The sequence below is a fragment of the Podarcis liolepis genome, assembly GCF_965112155.1.
Source record: "Podarcis liolepis genome assembly, chromosome: 5".
Lineage (NCBI taxonomy): Eukaryota > Metazoa > Chordata > Lepidosauria > Squamata > Lacertidae > Podarcis > Podarcis liolepis.
Window position 1 is genome coordinate 48,798,562 of NC_139556.1, and position 21,004 is coordinate 48,819,565.

The following is a 21,004-nucleotide window of genomic DNA, read 5'->3' on the forward strand; positions in this document are numbered from 1 at the left end:
CAAAAGCCAGGTTTCTATGCTATGCCTAATACAGCTCAGTAAAGGTAAAGGTAAAGGTACCCCTGCCCGTGCGGGCCAGTCGTGTCCGACTCTGGGGTTGCGCACCCATCTCGCTTAAGAGGCCGGGGGCCAGCGCTGTCCGGAGACACTTCCGGGTCACGTGGCCAGAGTGACAAAGCTGCTCTGGCGAGTCTGCACCAGCGCAGCACACGGAAATGCCATTTACCTTCCCGCTATAAAGCGGTACCTATTTATATACTTGCACTTGGGGGTGCTTTCGACCTGCTAGGTGGGCAGGAACTGGGACCAAACAACGGGAGCTCACCCTGCCGCGGGGATTCGAACCGCCAACCATGCGATCGGCAAGGCCTAGGCGCTGAGGTTTTACCCACAGCGCCACCCGCGTTACAAGATACCTAATGCTTCCAGTTTCTTACACACACACACACACACACACACACACAGACAATTTCCATTCAATTTTCCAAACTCTTTTTCAAAAGTCAGTTCAATTTCTTCCTTGTTTTGAAATAATGACTCAGTTACCTTTGGAACATATATCACTAATACTTTCAGACTTTCAAATATGTACTAGCAACTACACCTAAGAGCTCCCCCCCCCCTCAATTCTTAATCAATTTCCCACTATGTATGTTTCATACTTCATGCCTATTGAGAAAGATTCAGACTTGGAATAAAAAAAGTAGGACTCACCAGGAGGAGTAGAAGGAGCTGTTCACAAAGAAAGAGAAACATTGATATGCATTGGTAAGAAATAGGCACGCCACTATTATCTGTTAATATTCATCAGTATTTTTACCCAGTGAACCCAGCAACCCTGTGCCCCTTGAGGGAACTTCCTTGTGGGCCACAGAAATAATCAGATCTCCCTCTGTCAGAGCAGAGGGAGATGTCTGAGGTTGACCTTGGTTCCCTTCTGTAGATTTGTAGTGTTAAATTAAATGTGGCTCAGTTCACTCAATGTGTGTGTCTAATTTCCCTGTGTGGTCACAAAAGAAGTTTCTACATGCAGACTTACACTGTGTGACTATAGTGGTCAGTTCTCCAGTTGTGGATTGAACTAGTAAGAAAGAACAGAATCAATAAGATTGTGGTAGAATGTGTTAATATTAAGCCAAACATCGAACAACCAGACCTTCTCTCCATGGAACTCTGACAACTGTAGCTCTGAGAGGGGAATGGGAGCCTCCTAACAGTTCTCAGCACCCTAAACAAGCTAAAATTTCCAAGAATCTTTGGGGAAAGGATCTGTGGCACAAGAGGCAATCCTTGTAGTAAGGGCCTGAAGGTTTACTACTCAGTGTAACTAACACTGGATATTTCTGTGGGCCACAGAAATAATCAGATCTCCCTTCGTGAGAGCAGAGGGAGATGTCTGAGGTTGACCTGGTTCCCTTCTGTAGATTTGTAGTGTTAAATTAAATGTGGCTCATGCCAGCTGAGTCTTATGCAGAGACTTCAGTTCCTAAGCTTTGAGTATGTCATAGCAACGACAGTCACCACAATCTAATGATTAGAAGTCAGGTACTAAGAGGAACTGAATAACCTCTGTAGAGGCGACTCCAACATCTACCACATTAACATAAATTATTCGCATGACACCTTAGCCCCATATTCAAGGAGAATATTTCAGCAAATATTCAAGGAGGATGTTTCAGCAAGGTGGATGTGACCATGCTTGTTTCAAGACCAGACTTGAGGAACAGAATCATAGACAATGGGATACAAATGAAATAGAAGTCAAGGAAATCTCTGGAAGAGATTTGTGCTTGCTTCTCCAGATAGTCTGTGATTGCCATCAGCAGATCAGGCTCTTTAAAATATACACACCACCTAATTTTCAGGTTTCTCTTTAGCAGATGCTCTGCATGAGAAACCTGTTCTATGATATTTGTGTGTACATACTCAGGATTAGGATTTAGTACTTTAGTATGGGAGTCAGAGGACTCTTACCAGCAGCAGTAGTTGCTTCTGTAGTTGCTTCCGGGGTGACAGAAGCTAGTTCGTGAAGAGAAACAAAGTAACAGAGTAAGAGAAAAATGGTGCAGTAAAATGAAATCAAAACTGTATATTGTACTAATGCTTTTAAATAGCTAGCAGATTCTTCTTACTAGGATCAATGTGTTCTGTGGTTGTTTCTTGAAAAAGAAAGGAATAAAAATTATTAAGAACTATATTACATTGAAACCCCATTTTTGTGGCAGTGAATTTTGTTTGACCATTAGATGATCTAACATATAGTATTTACTTATGAATGAATGAAAGGTGAATTGTTGGGGAATGAGAAGACAAATAAAAGAAGGGAATAGAAATTCAATATGTACTCTTTTCTTTCAAACCTATAGTCCCCTGGGGCAGAAAGGCCCTTTGGTAGTAAGGGAGTAAGGCTAGACTGGTGACTGGGAGCGGCCGCCGAGACCACATAACACCGGTCTTTAAAGACCTACATTGGCTCTCAGTACGTTTCCGGGCACAATTCAAAGTGTTGGTGCTGACCTTTAAAGCCCTAAATGGCCTCGGTCCAGTATATTTGAAGGAGCGTCTCCACCCCCATCGTTCTACCCGAACACTGAGGTCCAGCACCGAGGGCCTTCTGGCGGTTCCCTCACTGTGAGAAGCCAAGTTACAGGGAACCAGGCAGAGAGTCTTCTTGGTAGTGGCGCCCACCCTGTGGAACGCCTTCCCATCAGATGTCAAGGAAATCAACAACTATCTGATGTTTAGAAGACATCTGGAGGCAGCCCTGTTTAGGGAAGTTTAATGTATTTTTAATCTTTTTTTGGAAACTGCCCAGAGTGGCTGGGGAAACCCAGCCAGATGGGTGAGGTATAAATAATAATAATAATAATAATAATAATGGCATTGGATCTCCCTCTCCAAGGGTGGAAAGAGGGGTTGGAGAGAGAGATCAGGTGATGAATCCCTCTACTTCACTGCCACAGAAGTGTCCCCAGTACTTGCCCAAATGAAATCAAAAGGGCCGAAAAAGTGGCAGACCAGGGTGCAGAAGCTTCTTTACTCAAGCAACATTTACCCACACTAGGGAAAATTCAGCTCCTTCCCAACCATAAGAATCCAGTGCCATCCCAGTCACCTCCCAAACCAGCCCTGATGTCCTTATCAACATGCCGTTTCATATTTTTTTACCATTTAGTACACATTTAGCGTTATCACATTTACCATTTACCAGTTCCACACCCACCCAATCTGGATTAATTAGGAAAATAATATGGGACTGCATTTTGATGAGGACTGTGCCATGTAGATGCTCTGCAAAACATGCATGCGTGAGCACAGGTCCACAATAAACCGTCATGTGAACAGACCCAGTAAATGCAACAGGTCTGAAGTCCTGTTTCTGGACTTCCCAAAATGATGGGCTGCGAGGATATTCAGTCTTATTAGGCAGGACTCTTTTTATATATTCTTATGCAATTTTTAAAGAAGCATAAGGATCCATTCATGAAAGCAGCAGACTGAATATATTTGTTGATTAAGAGATGACTCTAAAAATCACATTTTACCTTGTGGCGTAATATAGTAATAAGCAGTAAATGATGGTCCTGTGTTAAAGGAATTTCTGTACAACACAACAGTCATTGTGTTTGAAGTGGATATAAATACATGATGGGTAGCCAAGCAAATTCTCCCAAGTTGTCTTGATGAGCCCAGGCCACCATCATAGACATCAATATAGTCTGTGCGGCAGTTCAAACTGTGGATGCAAATTTAAAAGTTATTATTTATTATTCATATTAATGGAGCCACGTAAAAACTCTATTTTTATTCCTCGCAACTAGCAGTTCCTCAAGACATGGCATGTTAGATTATGCTGGGAGACTGGCAAAAAAATGATTACCAAATATTGGAAATACACTCAATCATGCTCCATAAATCTGAGTATTTGAAAAAATATGGGATCAGCCTCACATTTACAGTCAGATTTTAGCAATGTTTTCTAAGTTATATGGATGTAGACAGGCAGTGGGAGAAAGCTTTAAGTTACCAAGCTGTGATGAATACTATCTAATTAGATTCAAGTTGTTGAGTACATGTAATGCAATGTATATAAAATGTCACAGAATAAGTATTATAAAAACAAAAATACTAAGTAATACATATTCTTCACAGTAATTAAAAGCCCTGGGTGTGTGTGTGAGAGGCATTCCATTCTCCCCCTCTATTCTCCATTCAATATTCCCGTATTCATTGGGGCTCATTGTAGGCATTTGTGTGAACTATATCACGTATATACGTATATGGGACTGGATTGAAAAACTCTGAATTGTATCTTGCCCATTGCCTTCTTATGTACAATCATACCTTAGAAGTGGAACAGCTTAGTTCCCGAATGTTTTGTCTCCTGGTAGTCTCAAACCCAGAAGTGACTATTCCAGTTTGTGAACTATTTTTGGAAGCCAAATGTCCGATGGGGCTTCCATGAATTCCAATCAGAAGCCACGCTTTGGTTTTCGAACGTTTTGGAAGTCAAACGGACTTCTGGAATGGATTCCGTTTGACTTCCAAGGTACGACCGTATCTGGTCCTGGGTGATTATGGCTACCTCACTTGATTGTTCTAGACATCAAAAATTATCTTGGACTCAAACATTTTTAACCATATCCACAGGGGAAGCCGTGTAAGGCTGTTGCAGCAAAAAACAAAGAAGGTTCTGTGTAAAAGGTCTTGCCCAAAGGCCGTTAAAGATTAAAGAATATTAAATGCTGTTTTTCTTTAAATGTGTCGGTCTTTAAGATGGCACAAAACTCCATGTTGTTTAGGAGCATTTTACTGGTTGCAAAAACAGATTTAGAAATTAATCAGTCAAATGTACAGAAAGGACTACGATAATGCAAATACTTACTTCCAACCAACTGTTTTAAACTGTAAAACGATTCTATTGTAAAACATTGGAGCTTTAATTTCCCAGGCACACTCCAGCAGCCTGCCATATCCAGGATAATCAGGGCCATAGATATATCCATATGGTTCCGAGAGGATGCCACCACACTGAAAGGGCGCTAAAGAACACAGACAGAACATTTTGTAGAGCCAGGCTCAGTTGTCATTATGCGCAAGGTGTTGTAGAGATAATCTCCTCTATAGCAACATTAGCACTGCATTTTAGATCTTCCCTCAGACCCCGGGCATCTAGGACTAAAATTTCACCTAGGCTGCATGTGGAGGAGCGGGGATGCGAACCCGGTTCACCAGATTACGAGTCCACTGCTCTTAACCACTACACCACACTGGCTCAGATGGTCCTGAGATGCCATTATTATAAAGGATGAAAGGAGGCACTGCGTTTTAATTCCATGCTGTATCTTCTGCCCGAAACTACATTATTCCTTTTGCTGTTCACTGTGGCAAAATTACCGGTACATGCAAAATGGTAGGTACTCACTAGTTGTTTCTGGAGGAAGAGTTGTTGCTAAAGAAAGATGAACATTGGTCAGCAAATTGAAATATCCACATTGTACTATGTTCATTTTAAAAAAAGGGCTATGGATATATCCAAATGGTTCCAAGAGGATGCCACCACACTGAAGAACACAGACAGAACATTTTGCAGAGCCAGGCTCAGTTGTCATTATGCGCAAGGTATTGTAGAGATAATCTCCTCTACAGCAACATTAGCACTGCATTTTAGATCTTCCCTCAGACCCCGGGCATCTAGGACTAAAATTTCACCTAGGCACATTGGGAACACCCAATTCAGGGGGCTGGTAATATAGGATTTCTCAGAAGGCGATGATCAGAAAGCAAGGAACAAAAATGTTAACTTTACATCCCAGTGCAAGATGACCATACTTTCAGTTGTGTGTGTGTTTGCATATGCAATTTTTCAAAGGCCTATTCTGTTTCTACTCTGTGTCAAAACAAATATTCATCTACCTTTGGGTCAGGCTGATTTGTGAAAGCAAATGGGGCACTGCCCCACCAACCTCATTCTGCTGTCAGCCGCACCCCCTGCCTGCCTGCCCAGCATCCTATGTGCAAGTCCAGGAGGTGGTACTGCTGGTCAGATTCCTCCTTCTTAGTCTCAGTGTTAGCTTTGTACAGCTGAGCAAGGAGGAGAATGGGGACCACTAGGAAGCTGCGCAGATGACTGTGCTCTGGCTCCATTCTTTCAGCACCAAAGAGCATCAACCACGATTGTACTCAGATGGTCCTGAGATGCCATTATTATAAGGGATGTAAGAAGGCACTGCATTTTAATTCCATGCTCTATTTTCTGCCCGAAACTACATTATTCCCTTGGCTGTTCACTGTGGCAAAATTACCAGTACATGCAAAATGGTAGGTACTCACTAGTGGTTTCTGGAGGAAGAGTTGTTGCTAAAGAAAGATGAACATTGGTCAGCAAATTGAAATATCCACATTCTACTATGTTCATTTTTTAAAAAGGGCTATGGATATATCCAAATGGTTCCAAGAGGATGCCACCACACTGAAAGGGCACTGAAGAACCAAAGAGAAGAACCAAAGGCGTCCCATCGCTGGCCTAGAGAGATTGGGACTGAGGTGCCCTGTTTTGCATTGCTCCTGCTACAGCCTGAGGGGAGGGCTATTCTCAAATCACCCCTGCTGCCTCTGTCTTCCCTTGAAGAAGAGAAAGGCGGTGGACATAAGTCCAAATGCCTGTAAAGCCCTTCAGTTATCAGAGATTATGGTGTTTTTACACCATAACAAGTTGTGATCAGAGATGTTTTCTATTTCAAGAGGGCCCTCTTCACTGGGTATTCATTATTCTTAACTGCATGAACACAGAGAGAAGGCAACAGATTTGCAACTAAATGTCTGATTATTCAGTTGAAGACTTGCTTCTCTCTAATTCATACCCTTTTTGGACAAAGTATAACAATAAAGATTTAGATTGGAAACTTACTATACACAGGTTCGGTTGTCAACTCTGGAGCTGTGAGAGAAGAATTTGATAAGAAAAGCAACCTTGATCAATATTTTTGGAGTAAAGTTCAGTTGAATAACAAGCATTTTACCACCCCAGCATGTTGTCATAAATGGACAAGCAACAGAGACATAAGTGTGTTTAGACTCTAATAACCTTAGAACACTGAAGAGAAACATAGGAGGACTCTTGACCAAGGTTAGCTGCTGTTCTGAAGAAAATTGTAAATATCCTTATATGAAACAGAGGATGTGTGGCCCTTGGGATCCAGTGTTTTGGCTCGGCACATACTAAAATAAACCAGGATATCACAATTTTTCAAGTTTTGTCCTAATTTTGTTCCTGTTTACTCTCATCTTCTCATCAGAAGGTGATATCCAACATTAGTCATATTCAGAGTAGTTCCACTGAAATAAATGAACCTACCCTGAATATGATTAAACACAGTGCTTTTTTCTGGGGGGGGGGGGTGCAGGGGTACACATACCCCTAAACATTTTGTGTATTTAAGTTTGGCCTCATTGAGGGGCGATATTTCAATATGAGTAGGAAAATGAGAGTACCCCTAAACATTTTTTTTAGAAAAAAGCACTGATTCAACATTAGATTTCACCTCATGATGAAAGAATATTTACAACAACAACAAAGCAAGAATAAATACATCTGTTTCCAACAAACTTTCATTCTTTCATTCACTTACTCATTTCCATTAAGGTTCACCCCCTTTAGTTTTTAAATTGCATGCCAAGAAAGTATGTTGTTTTTATCTATGCTCCCATTTACCACCCCAAGTTTGGACAGGTAAGTGATGCTCAGATAATGTATATTCAATGACTTTTTACCTAATACGAAATAAAGTCTGTATTGATTTAAAATGGGAATGGTATATCTCAGTTCTGTACTCAGTTCCACAACTTAGGGAAATAGATGAACAAAGCATTACAAAACAAATCAATATAGAGCTTTGCGAAGCTAAGTCTGGAAAAAAAATACGTACCTTTTGAATTCTCTTTCTCTTCTTGATTCCAGCTCAAATTAATTCTCTCTCCCTTGCTCTTACTGATATTTTCTACAACAGATTATCTCTCCTTGTTTGGATTTCAGGATTCTCAATAACTTAATGTTAAATTTCCAATAGTTCCTTTTTTGGTTTGTGTCTTTATTTTCTCTTCCATGCTAAAACCTCATTACCTCAACATTATCAAATGCTAGACCATTTATGAGGTATCATTTAATTACATTTTGGTCAGAGTAGACCCACTGAAATTAATGAACATGACTAAGTTAGGACTCTCAATTTAATTGGATATACTCTCAGTAAAATTTAGTTGACTACTACCTATGACCATTACTCTGCCAAGCCTACTGTTATGCCCAGGGACCTTCATATTCCCTGCATTAAAAAAAAAGGTGAGCAGATTTCATTACCTGTTGTTAATTCAGGGACTGGTGAGGTTGCCAGATCTATAAATAAAAAACATCATTTTATAAAACAGTCAACATTCTAGCAATTGTTAATGCTATAATGTCCTGCAGATGTCAAGATTCAACCTAGATTTTAAAAATATTTGCTCTTTCAAAATCAAAACCACATTTATATTTTAAACTTGTATCGGAGCAATTGTAAAATGAGTGGTTGAAATGTAAAATTTGCATGGTGTGGCAACCATCTTGATTCCAAATGGCATCCAATTGTATCCCAACTTGTCCCTTAATGTCCAGAACAACCATTATAATATTGTAAGAAGTATCCAAATGGATAGTGAAACAAACAACTTTCTAAAATATACAGTGAAAATGTTGATTTTTTAATAAAAAAATATTTGCGAATTTAGCACTTTTGCTTTCCCTATGAAGAAAAAATGAACATTTGAAGGAAGACTGGAGGAAACAAAATGAAAAACCATGGAAACAAATAGGGGTTTGGGCAGCTTTTACGAGTAGCATAGTTCTGGATCTGAGAAGACTAAAAAAGGCAAAATTTCACTGAAAAGGTTGAGCAGAAATAGTTTGTGGATGAGTCAGGCCTTCTCCAGATAATCAAAACAGTGACACTGAACATATGTGTGGAGGGTAAGACCACAGATCAGCTCCCCATCCAACCTGCATATGTTTTGTAGTAGGGATAAAACCAGGCCTTGCACTGCCTGCAATTTGGCAGGCTTAATGCTCTCTGGAGAGGCATTGTTTTCTCTGTCATCCATTCCTTGGGAAAAGGGGAAAACGTTCAGCCATGTTTAAATTCCCCATCATAATCAAAGGGGGAAAACAGGTCTAATTCAGATTCGGAACAAGAAGTCAAACTGGAAAAACAGAGTGGCTCTGAAGCAGCGTAGATTGTTTCCCAATATTACAAGCCAATCTAGTGAACTGTTGCACAACCCTATTGTTTACTGCGTTAAAGCCCCTCTATTGGAATCCTGAAGCAAATGCCCACAATGTCAAATTCTAATCCGATCTACAAAATTCTATTCCTGCATACGAAAAGCAAAAATATTCGGCTGCATGGAAAGTAAATGTATGAGTTCCAGGGTTACCTGTTATATTGTAATAGGCAAAAAAGCCAGAGCCTGCACGATAGGACTCTCTGTGGAGTAAAACTTTCATGAGGCCTGAACGTGAAACGAATACCTGACTTGGGCCATCGCATATTTGCCCAAGTAGTGCTGAATGATCTACCATTCCATCATAGATTTGAATGTAGTCACGAGTACAGTCCAAACTGTGGAGGAAAAAGTGTCATTAGTCATACTGTACAAGGCAAAGAAATTCCTGCATTCAAAAGTGTCAAACGACGATGACAATGATTTTATTATTTATATGATTTTGATGATTTCCTTTTCTCCTCACATTCTTAACTTTAAAAACTCTGTCTCCTCTCCCACCTGCGGTTTGTGACCCCTTGAGTTCAGTTAATTTTTTGTCGTAACGCATTAACAGCAAAATCCTATGCATGGCTAATTGGAATCAAGTACTCTTGAGTTCCCTGAGACCTGCTCCCAGATCAGTAGGACATATAAAGGCCTTGTAGCACTAAATATTGTAGCATTTTGATTAATGTAATGTCTCATTGGTTGGTAAGAAATAGGCTCTGGAGGAAAGATTTTGGAATGCATCTCACAATGTCTCAATGGGAGCCAGACCTGGAGCCAGCACATCATTCCTCTCCTACTTTAAATATATGCAGCAGAACTCTAGCAGGAGTGCTGGCTCTGGACAGCTAGACTTCCTAGTGTGGCTATAATATTGATTTTCCCACAGAAGTCATGAGCACTGTTTTGCATAGCTGTCAACTTACAGATTTGAAAATAAGGGACCAGCAGCCTTGAAAATAAGAGACCAACAGCCAAAATAAGGGACCTGCAGCCTCACCTGTTCCAGGCACTCCAGTCTTCCTGTCCTCCTGCAGTCTGGTCAAACTCATGCTCTAACGTCCAACCAACTTTGTAACCAGAGGTTCAACTGAATAGAATCTGAATCACATGCACCACAAGGCCTATGCAGCCTCAACTTAAGATGGCTCCCTGGCCTGGCTTTGCACTGCAAAGTTTGCAGCAGCACATGCAACAAAATGGCGTCCAGCATTCAAAAACCCCCTCAGCTTGCATTAACTAGCCACACACAAGGCATGCAAGCTCCATCCCCAGTCGTTCTTAGACTTCTTATTGGGTGAGCAACACAGCCAAGCAACACAGTTGGAGCCTCCCTCCTCCCTGGCCAGTAGGGAGGGAGGGAGGGAGAGGAGTTGCTTCCTTTGAAATTTAAGGGACATCATTTAAGGGACATCCATCAATAAGGGACAGCAGCGGGACATGGCGCTGGAATAAGGGACTGTCCCTTCAAATAAGGGACACTTGACAGCTATGCTGTTTTGTAGGGGATTTTGGAAACTTCATTTATTTATTTAGTATATAATATGCATGAGCCCACAGGACATGGTCACCTTAAAGACTTCCATTTCTCACTCTTTCCCAAGGCAATCAACATCTGGCACATTGCATTCAGCTTGCTTTGGTTTTATTAAATTTGTGAATGAAGACTCAGAAGCTTCAACAGCCCAAGTGAGATATGCAGGCCATAGTTGACCCAGATTCCCTGGCACTTATGGAATTGCCAGCCATTTTTTACTAACTTTGCAAATAACAGAACAACTGGAATGGACTCTGAAACTGGAAAATGTTCTTTCTTTCTTTCTTTCTTTCTTTCTTTCTTTCTTTCTTTCTTTTTCTTTCACATATATGCTTTAAGGATATGCATGCTTTTATTCCTTTGTGATTTCAGTAATGATGAAATTTTTTGAAAAACAAATTAAACTGGCACACCTGTAACCCACAACAGGGTGGTGGTGTCAGCTCCCTCACACCTTGCAGATGAACCTGATCCATCAACAAGCTGCTCAGGTGAAAAGCCCTTATACATGATTTATACAAGGTATTTTTAAAAAAATGTCAAATCAATCAGTTTATGTATTATATCAATTCTGCATCCTTTTGCTCTAGTTATTCAAAACAAGCAAACATATAAAGAAAAAGAAAAGATGAAAGAACCAGGAGAACATGAAAAGGGGTAAGTGTGGAAAAAGAGAAGCAGAAAGTGAAGAAAAAGATTAAGGAGGAAAGGAAGCATGACGAAATAATTTCCTCTTCAGTGGTACCTATTGCCAAAGTACAAGCAAGATGCTGACAGTACAAAACACTAGCTTTCAGCAACGGAAGACTTACCTGAAATAATCAAGGGTTAGCACTATAGGAATCTTATAATATGAAACAATTGTCCAGAGACACTCTACGACGTCTCCACCACCATTGTAATATGGGGGAGAAAATGACCTCGATGGATCTGTGAAAGTCTTGCCACAACTGTAGCTGCCTAACAAATACAAAAATAAACACTGAGTATTGCGTCAAAGCACTGCTTCCCCCCACCCCTCCAAAAGCAGATCCCAGTAACAACTTTCCAGCTTCACCAAGACCCAGAGGACAGAATCACAAGGACTGAATTCCATGTGGACCTTCTGTTTTCTTCAGCCATCTTCAGCATCACATCTGTTGTGTGTCATGAAGCCAGGTGATCTTTGCACCATTAAGCAGAGAGCTGCCATTGGCAGAAGAATAAATACTAGATCTACTATGAGCCCAGTGAATCCAGCTTTTCTTTGCAGCACAGGCCTATAGATAGGTTCAGCTCATAGTAGGCATTCTTATAAGAACAAGAAGCCAGAATGCAAAGAATTCAAGGGTTTTTCTGAATGCTTTGCTATGGGTATTTTGGGGGGGAAATCTGATGTGTTTGATTTAGTACCCTAATAAAATATGCTGTTGGGGGGCAGTTTCTCCTTCTCCTTCTCCCCTTCTGGCCAAATATTTAACTTGAGTTAGAACTGTCCCCCCCCCAAAAAAAAAGATTTCAAGCTTATTGTTATTTATTATTATTTCTTAAATTTGTATACCGCCCTTCATCCAAAGATCACAGGGCAATTCACAAGATATTGGGTCAGGCTGGGTTGGACCCAGATCAGCTTGGGTCAGATTGGGTTGCTCCAGTGTGCCAGATAGGGCCCTAGATTGCATTGAGGGGCCTGCACAGCCCCAGCAATTAGGCTCCTCCAACAGCATCTGAAGGGGTTTGCAGGCTACCCACTAGCAAATTTCTGCATGAGAAAGCGATACTATATTATCAGCATGCCGGGAACTGGAATTCAACATTATATTATGTAGCAGAAGAGATGCTGCTTACCTTTAGCTACTGTTGTGGCAGATTTCACTCCTATTTAAAAGAAAAGGGAGAGAGGAAAGAGAATCAAGAAAACATTGCAAGAATACAATTTCAAAATTGTTCATTGAATTGATGTGGTTTAATATGTAGCAGGAAATGTTCTTCATCAAGAAGAAAAAAATGGCTTCATTGAATGCCATGCTCGCAACGAATAAAAATATGCCACTTTTGCTAGCAAGAAGAAGAAGAACAAGGACACTCCTCTAGCAAATCCAATTTCTGCAACCATTATAGTGGAATGCAGTTACAAATCTTAGGGGTCTCATATGTAGGGCTTCAATCTTAAATGCAATCAAGTTGTGTTCTTACAAACAAAAAGAAACCCCAAATGAATAAGAGCACTGTATGCTAAAAGTTCCATTTCATCTGAGCTGAAAGCAGTAGCTGTACAAGTTGGAAGTTGTACATTGGAGGCCAATCTGCAACACTAGCTCACTTCTGGAGGCAGGGCCAGAGTGACATACATGAGGGAGAACCTGCTCTTTCTAGTATACTCCTGGATTGTAATTCCAGGATTAGGCCACAGCACAGCACTGTTGTGGCTGGCAGTAGTAAAGAAGAACCATTGCCAACTTGCATCCCTCTCCCTCCTTCCTTGATTGCTGGTTGACATTGCTGTAGACAGAGGTTAGCCACTAGTTGACAGGGCTGGGCAGTGGTGTAGCAAGCCGCTTGGGTGCTCGGGGTTGGCGCATGCACTGCCCGCAGGGGCAGGGCAAGCTGCCCATGGGGTGGGGCAAATAAGCTGAGCTCCAGGCCATGCTGATTTTCCAGGCCATCCACAGCCAAGCAGGAGGTGGTGGCTGGGGCACTTTGCAGGCTGTGCGACACCCAGGACACCCTTTGGGTAAGCCTGCCACCCAATGTGGACCACCCTCCCTGCTCCCCCCCCCCCCCATAGCTACGCTACTGGGGCTGGGAAAGGATTTCTCTCACAGCCACAGCAAATTTTTATGTTACTGTATAAACTGCAAACTGGGGGGGGGGGTCAAAGAACGGAGTTTGAACAATTACTTTTTAGACTCTTGAAATGGGACGTTATTCAACAAAACTCAGTTCTGTTTTAAGAGCAGCATTTCACAATGTTTGACTAGTATTAAGGAAATGAATGTTAGTACTTAAATTCAAACAACATGAATCATTCTTCTGATCATCTTTATAACCTTACTGGCTTCTGGAAATCTGATAGCATTTAATTTAGGATTACTGCCACTTAGCCACACACAGAGTAGCTCCTTTTCATAATCCCTTTGTTCTGAAGTGGTGCTAGTATAATCTCAAAATGCTTCTATAGAACCCCAGCGAAACCTCTGTAGAAGGCGTAATTTGCAGAAGACAGTAATTGCACCACAGCAAATCTTTTGCACCTGCCGTTGGGAGTGTCCTTCATAGAGGTCAAAGAGGAACACACAGGACACAGGCTTTGGATAAACATAGGTCTTGACTATGTGCAAACATGACTATGACTGTTGCTCAGCATCCCAGTGGCATAGCAATGCAATCATCATCTCAGGTAGACTGATCCACACCTACACCCCTGGCACCCCTTAAGGCAATGAGACCCCTAGCTCCATTCCTTCTCAGCTAAGCTACAGTGTGGTGCCAGAGCATCTGCTTTCCACGCAGGTTCCCAGGTTCAATTCCCAGTATCTCCAGGTAGGACAAGGGGAGACTTCTCCTACAAGCTAAAGAACACCAAAATAGAAATATTTAATAAGTGAATTTACTAAAGCTACTACTGCTGAGCTTTAAAAAGGTTAAGGTTTATAGAGGAGTTTATTGTTTTATATAAATACATTTAAAGGTTATTAAAGACAGCTAAGCTTCTTCTGTATGACTGTGGGAAAGTATAATGAAAAATAATGATTAGCAATGAAAGGCTATTTCTGCAATAGTTGGGAAATGTGTAAATAATTACCAGGGGGAAGAACAATGAGTGTATTGAGCCTTGCTATGAAACTAATTTTTACAATGTTTGTAGCCTGGCAGCATGTAATTCCTCTCTCTCCCTACCCACTGGTGGAGTGCTTTGAAATATTGGCTAAGAATCTGCATGTATGGCTTTGGGAATGGGCTACTCCTTCATTTGATAAATGAGGAGTACATCGGCTCCTGGTCAAAAACCATGGCATGTAAGGCCTCTTTGATAGGTCTTTCAACCTTTTTCTTACCCACCTGGGATATGATACTGCCCTCAAAACTGTGAAACAGAGCTTATGGGATATCACCTTTAGTGATTTCCGATCTTGCTCACATGTGACCTGTGGCCCATCTATGTCAGGATTCCAATACCTACAGGGTTTTTTTGTTACCTCCCTATCTTAAGAATTTGACTGTATCTAACTATCGCCATCTGTTTTCTAAAGTCAGATTAAATGTTTTCCCATCTGAAGTGCTGAGGGGAATATTGGCTGGTGTCCCATACCGAGATAGGCTGTGCCCATGTTCCCAGGATGTTGAATATATGGAACATATTTTAATAAACTGTAGTTTGTATAAACAGGTTCGACAGCATCTAATCAATCCAATACTATCGGAACAACCTAGAAATACTGACCCATTTCATGTCAAGGTTCTCCTTGAGGATAAGTTTGATACTGTTACACTTCTTGAAGGCAATAAAAATAAGAAATCAGTATGTACCAGCTAAAGCTCCTCTGTTGGCCAGCAAGGCCGATCTTACACCTTAATAACTGTTAATATGTACTATTGTTGTACTGTGTATTTTGGGTCTAAGGACCACGATAAAGTGGTCTCTCTCTCTCTCGCTCTCTCTCTCTCTCTCTCTCTCGTGTGTGTGTGAATATAGATATTATAGATATTAAATTAAGAGATGTCCCATATGTGTTTTTTTCACCCAGACATTACCAGAACTGAAGATCTATATCTGATGTCTGGGACTGGGTGTTCAAAACTGGGGAATGAGTGCAGAAGAAGGCATTGGACCTCAACTGTTGTGCTTTAACTGACCCACAGCTTATGCTTTCAGTGCTCTATTTGCGCACCTAGGTCTGTGGAATTACAGTGAGCAGGACTGAAGTGGACTGGTTCCTCCACCTCGATTTTTCTTACATCCATGCTGATGTTCACAGCCTGTTGCCTCTTCCCTCTTCCCCAACACACACACAAAAATACTTCACCTTGAGGACAGGGAGTAGGTAGGAGAGGGCAGCGTGCTCTTGAAAAGGCTAAGACCCAATAGATTTCTGCTTCAGGAGGAAATGATGTTCTGAGCATCTCTTCCCACTGTGAATGGTGGTGGGCTGATCTTCAAGCCTCCATCATTGAACCCTTTGGAGAAGCCTTCACCAGCCTGGTGCTCTTTGCATGTTTTTGGAAGCCTACTCCCATCAGCCCCATTCATATTGTTTGGGATGGGAGTTATAGGCTAATGACATCTGGAAGGCACCAGGTTGAAGAAGACTGCTCTTGAGAATTATGGCTGAATGCTCAGAGAAACCTCTCAAGGGTTTTCAAGAATTCAAAAGTAATGCTTATGGAATGCAACCAACTGGGGTGGTGGAGAGTCCCTTGATGCCTTCTCAGGTATAAATAGCTGAGCTGCATGGAATGGATATTCTCCATAATAGGAAATATTTGGGCAAATGGGGGGGGGTCTTTGCATTGACATAGATATTTGCTTCCATGCAAATACAGTTATGACAACCTCTTTAACTACAGAAGTCAGAAACTAGATGTAGCTGCTAGTCCAGTATCCTGTTCTGACTGTGGGAAGCCTGCAACAGGACCTGAATGTAACAGCAACACTCAGTAACTAGAGTTATTTAAGACAGATTCAAGTAAAATACAATTCAAGCAAAAATGTTACACAGCATAGTACCTTGGACACTTAATATTAAAAAATGATGCATTTCCAATTAGTTAATTAATAAAATGTGTAAGTTGTGGTTGGTTCATTTTTAAAAATGGAAGTTTTTCAAATTGGATGCAACCCATGCTGGGGGTGATGACATGGGTAATGCACAAGAAAACACAGGAAAGAGTGATGTGTAGGAAAGGAGAAGCATTTCCAAGTCATTGAATTCCTCCTCTCTAAACCAGTTTGAGTACACCATCACACACCCCAGACGTCATGGTCATGCAACAACCTACGCTGTTTCAGGTAGGGAGAGAGAGGAAATTTCTGGCACTGACCAACCCTTGCCAACCTTCTCTTCCCATCCCCAGCCACACCTTCCCTCCTGGCTTCCGAACTTTTCCCCTTTGTGTGGGTGGCAGGATCTGGCACACAGTGGTTCTTGTTTAAGACTGATGCCCAGGAGAGCCTACAAAACAATAGTTGCAACTCGCATCAAAATATATTTCAGCACAGCTAGTCACTATACAAAACATTATTGAGCCAAGGAATTTATAGTTCAAACCAGCTGGAGTGGAACAACTACTTAAAAATGAGTTTTAAATAAGTGAGACCTACAACAAAAATGTTGGCGTGTGCAGTGGCCTCAGTTCAAGATTCCCTACTCTAATTCAGTTCTCCCTACCTAGGAATGGGCAAATATGTGCATCTTGGTTTCTCCCCATTCCTCATGTTTCCAATCCTTTCAGTTTTTCACATTTCCAATCCAGTTTGTAATTTTTAAAGTCCTCATAAAATTTATCAGCATTTTAGTGCAAATTTCTCCTAATATACACATGCAGAATTCATATTTGCCCCTTTGTACACGGGTGGTGCTGTGGACTTGCCGATCAGAAGGTCGGCGGTTCAAATCCCCGCGACGGGGTGAGCTCCCATTGCTTGGTCCCTGCTCCTGCCAACCTAGCAGTTCGAAAGCATGTCAAAGTGCAAGTAGATAAATAGGTACCGCTCCAGCGGGAAGGTAAACGGCGTTTCCATGTGCTGCTCTGGTTCGCCAGAAGCGGCTTAGTCATGCTGGCCACATGACCTGGAAGCTGTACGCCGGCTTCCTCAGCCAATAAAGCGGGATGAGCGCCGCAACCCCAGAGGCGGCCACGACTGGACCTAATGGTCAGGGGTCCCTTTACCTTTACCTTTACACATTTTTTTGCAAAGCTGTTTCCCCTAATATAATGCATTTCATCTGTTATTTTCATATGCATGTTTAGGCACCCTTTATCCTAGTCTATGCATTTGTGTACGCATTACTTATCCACAGAATAAGATCTCGAAGGATGGCTGTGTTTTAGTTTGTGTATTGTTTCAGAAAGTGCGTGGTAGGTAGGTTCACCTTTAAATGTGAACTGAATCAAATTGCTCCCCTCCGTCCATATTAGTTTTCTCTACCTGCCCCCAACAGTCAATATTTATTGGCTGCTGAGGACACCATTCCCTGTGTAGAATGCTTGGTCCATTTTTCTTCTGTAAAACAATTCAATACAATTGCAAATCTTGGGTTTCCCCTAAACCTATTGATAGCCTCCTTTTTCATTTTTGGAATGCCATTTTGGCTCTGTAAGATATGAGGCTTCCCCCCTAAGGATTGGGAATAGTGTATGTGATTAATGATCAGTTCTATCGATTGTGGGAGGGGCTTACTTTCCACAATCCTTCTAAACTTGTTTTAGAAGTGAATCTTCCATCCTATTGCCCATGATTAGGGAGTCCCTGAATCTGTGCATGCAGGAAACCTGTGGCAACATCTGCTGGGACCAGGAGTGCCAACTTGGCCCCAGGACCATGGGTGCCTTGGCACCAAATTTTGTGGTTGTCCAGCCCCTTCATGGGGAATTTTGTGAGTGCTGAGGCATCCAGGGCCCCAGGGAGTTGGCGCCTATGGCTGCGACCTTCTAGGGGCAATTGGGGGGGGGGAGATCCCATACCACATCAAAAACATGAACTTCAACTGGGCACATGCTGAAGAAGCTGCTACGCTCTAAAATACATCTAATCCATTTTACATTGAGGTAAAAACTGCCTTTCAAGCTTGAGTGTTCTATAGGTAGTATAAGTAGGAGCACAAATTTGATGCTCCGAGGTTCTGGACTCCAGGTGGTGTTTACCTAGAGCCAAGGGTGCCGGCGTCTGGGGCCAAAGCACTTTAGCTTTCTCCCCCATCTTATTTTAGAGAAGGACGGGCCAACTTCTCTGGACAATTGAGGGGACGCACGTGACATCATATAGTCGCACAACATCAGAATGCCATGCAGTGCCACATGCGTGACATCAGAACGTTTTATGATATCATGTGCATGATGTTGGGATGTCATGACAGGACCCCTAAATTGTCTGGAGAAGCTGGCACCTCTGCCCAGAGCAGATTCTTTAAAATTAATGGCCCTAACTTAGTCATGTTCATTAATTTTAGTGTGTTTACTATATGTAAAACTTAGTTGAATACCACCCAATATGTTTGGGAAGATTCCTAACAAAAAAAATGTTGATTTAGCTTCTTAATGACATTTTTGAAAACTGTTTTTCTTTCAAGCCTCCAGTGTAGAGGGATAGAAAAAGTTCCCTAATCTACCTAGTCTACATCTCAAAACTATTCTCTGAAATCTAACTTCACTGAACTGAATGCCAAATGTAATCAAAGTAATAAATCATTCAATAATTTCCCCCAAACAAAGGCAAGGTTGTGAAATGAATAGAGTAATGGTTTTTAATTTATTTTCTAACGAACACTAACATACCGATCCAGCCAAAGTTCACCCCACTGAAACCAGTAGAATAAATTGGTTTTGACAAACTTATCCCATTGCTCCCGACAAGATTTGCGGTCTGTTCCTGTTTCCTGAGAAACAAGTCAATGGCACTTACTTCCCTGAAGTGTGCATAAGGGTGGCTAACTCTAGATGGATGTTACAGATAGGTAGCCGTGTTGGTCTGCCATAGTCAAAATAAAAAAATTCCTTCCAGTAGCACCTTAAAGACCAACTAAGTTAGTTCTTGGTATGAGCTTTCGTGTGCATGCACACTTCTTCAGATACACTGAAACAGATACACTGAAGTTGCCAGATCAGAAGTTGCCAGATCCTTCTATATAGTGAGAAGGTGGGGAGGGGTATTACTCAGAAGGGTGGTGGGAATGGGTGGATAGATGGATGCACAGACCATAATCTGAAGACCAAGTTCGCAACAAAGCAAATGACAGTCAATTTTCTACAGCAAAGTTGATACCTATGACTATGCTCTAAAAGGTTCAAGCAGTTCATATATGAAAACAGTCAACATTCGTTTCTTCATAGGAATATATGAAGCTGCCTTATACGGACTTAAATTCATTGGTCCATCTACATCAGTATTGTCTACACTGACTGGCAGAAACTCTCCAGTGTTTCAGTCAAGAGACTTTCCCAACCCTATATGGCGATACCAGGGTTGGAACTTGGAGCCTTCCCTACCACTGAGCTACAGACTTTGTCCTTTATTTCTCAATTCTGATTTAAGCATTTATTTATTGAAATTGCTGTTCGACTTTATGCAAGACAGAAAAGAAGGTGAAGCAAAGATCTCTCTCTCTCTCTCTCTCTCTCTCTCTCTCTCTCACACACACACACACACACCACATTACCTGATGCTGAGAGTAGCACCCAAAAAAAGATCACAGTTTGATCCATCTTGGGCTAAGATTCCAGGAGAATTAGGAGTAGTAACCTTCAGGATGAAGACACCTGAATATATATAGTGTGGTGGGTCTGAAATTTGATCTGCCCTTTTTCGTCAGCTCCTGGGAAAAGGAAGTTCTCTAGAAGGACTTTTGCGATGCCAAACAATGTTTGTTAAACCATGCCAACAATACGAGTGCATATCAATGCCACTTCCCTTATCTTTAATTTTTTATACTTGTTGTGTAAACAGTCCTCAGTATGAAGCCCAGCGCTTGTCATTCTCCTTCTTCCTTTTTAAAAAAGGGGGGCTATTTTCCAGAAGGAAATGAGTGTGAATTAGATACCATCAAGTGCACCTACTTGTCACTTCATTTGGGGGAATGTCAGCAGGCAAGATTCTCTTAAGGAGAGTGTTGCACAAGAAATATTTGTGCCCATATGCAGCCAGGATCTAGAGAAACACACAGCTCCTTCTGGGTGCTGAACTTGAGCTTTGGGCTTCTGTTTCTTGAAGTCATTCATATCAGTTATTAGCTGTGAGAGAATCTGGCTGCTTTCAAAATGATGTTAATTGCTTTTAGAAGTTCTGGGTTGTTTTTTAATAATTCTATTTTTAGTTGTTCTGCTACTTGGTTGTTTGCTGCCCTGAGCTCCTTTGGGAGGAAGAGTGAGATACAAATCTAATAAATGAATAAAATAACTTGAACCATTTGTTTTCTCATTACGTATTTTTCAGATTTCTTCCTGCCGCTGACTAGTGCGGTGGTTCCA

General features: G+C 41.5%; 1 protein-coding gene across 1 annotated transcript in view; it reads right to left on the minus strand.

Moving 5' to 3' along the window:
• DMBT1 (deleted in malignant brain tumors 1) overlaps nt 1–20,340 on the minus strand; it is a 152,996-nt gene extending 132,656 nt beyond the window's left edge. The window contains exons 1-4 of the mRNA XM_083505310.1: nt 20,197–20,340; nt 12,668–12,697; nt 11,653–11,800; nt 9,469–9,653 (exon numbers count right to left, since the gene is read on the minus strand). Coding sequence (XP_083361436.1) covers nt 9,469–9,653; nt 11,653–11,800; nt 12,668–12,697; nt 20,197–20,242 — 409 coding nt within the window. The 5' untranslated portion in view covers nt 20,243–20,340. The remainder of the gene's footprint in view (nt 1–9,468; nt 9,654–11,652; nt 11,801–12,667; nt 12,698–20,196) is intronic.
• Nucleotides 20,341–21,004: the final 664 nt, after the last annotated feature.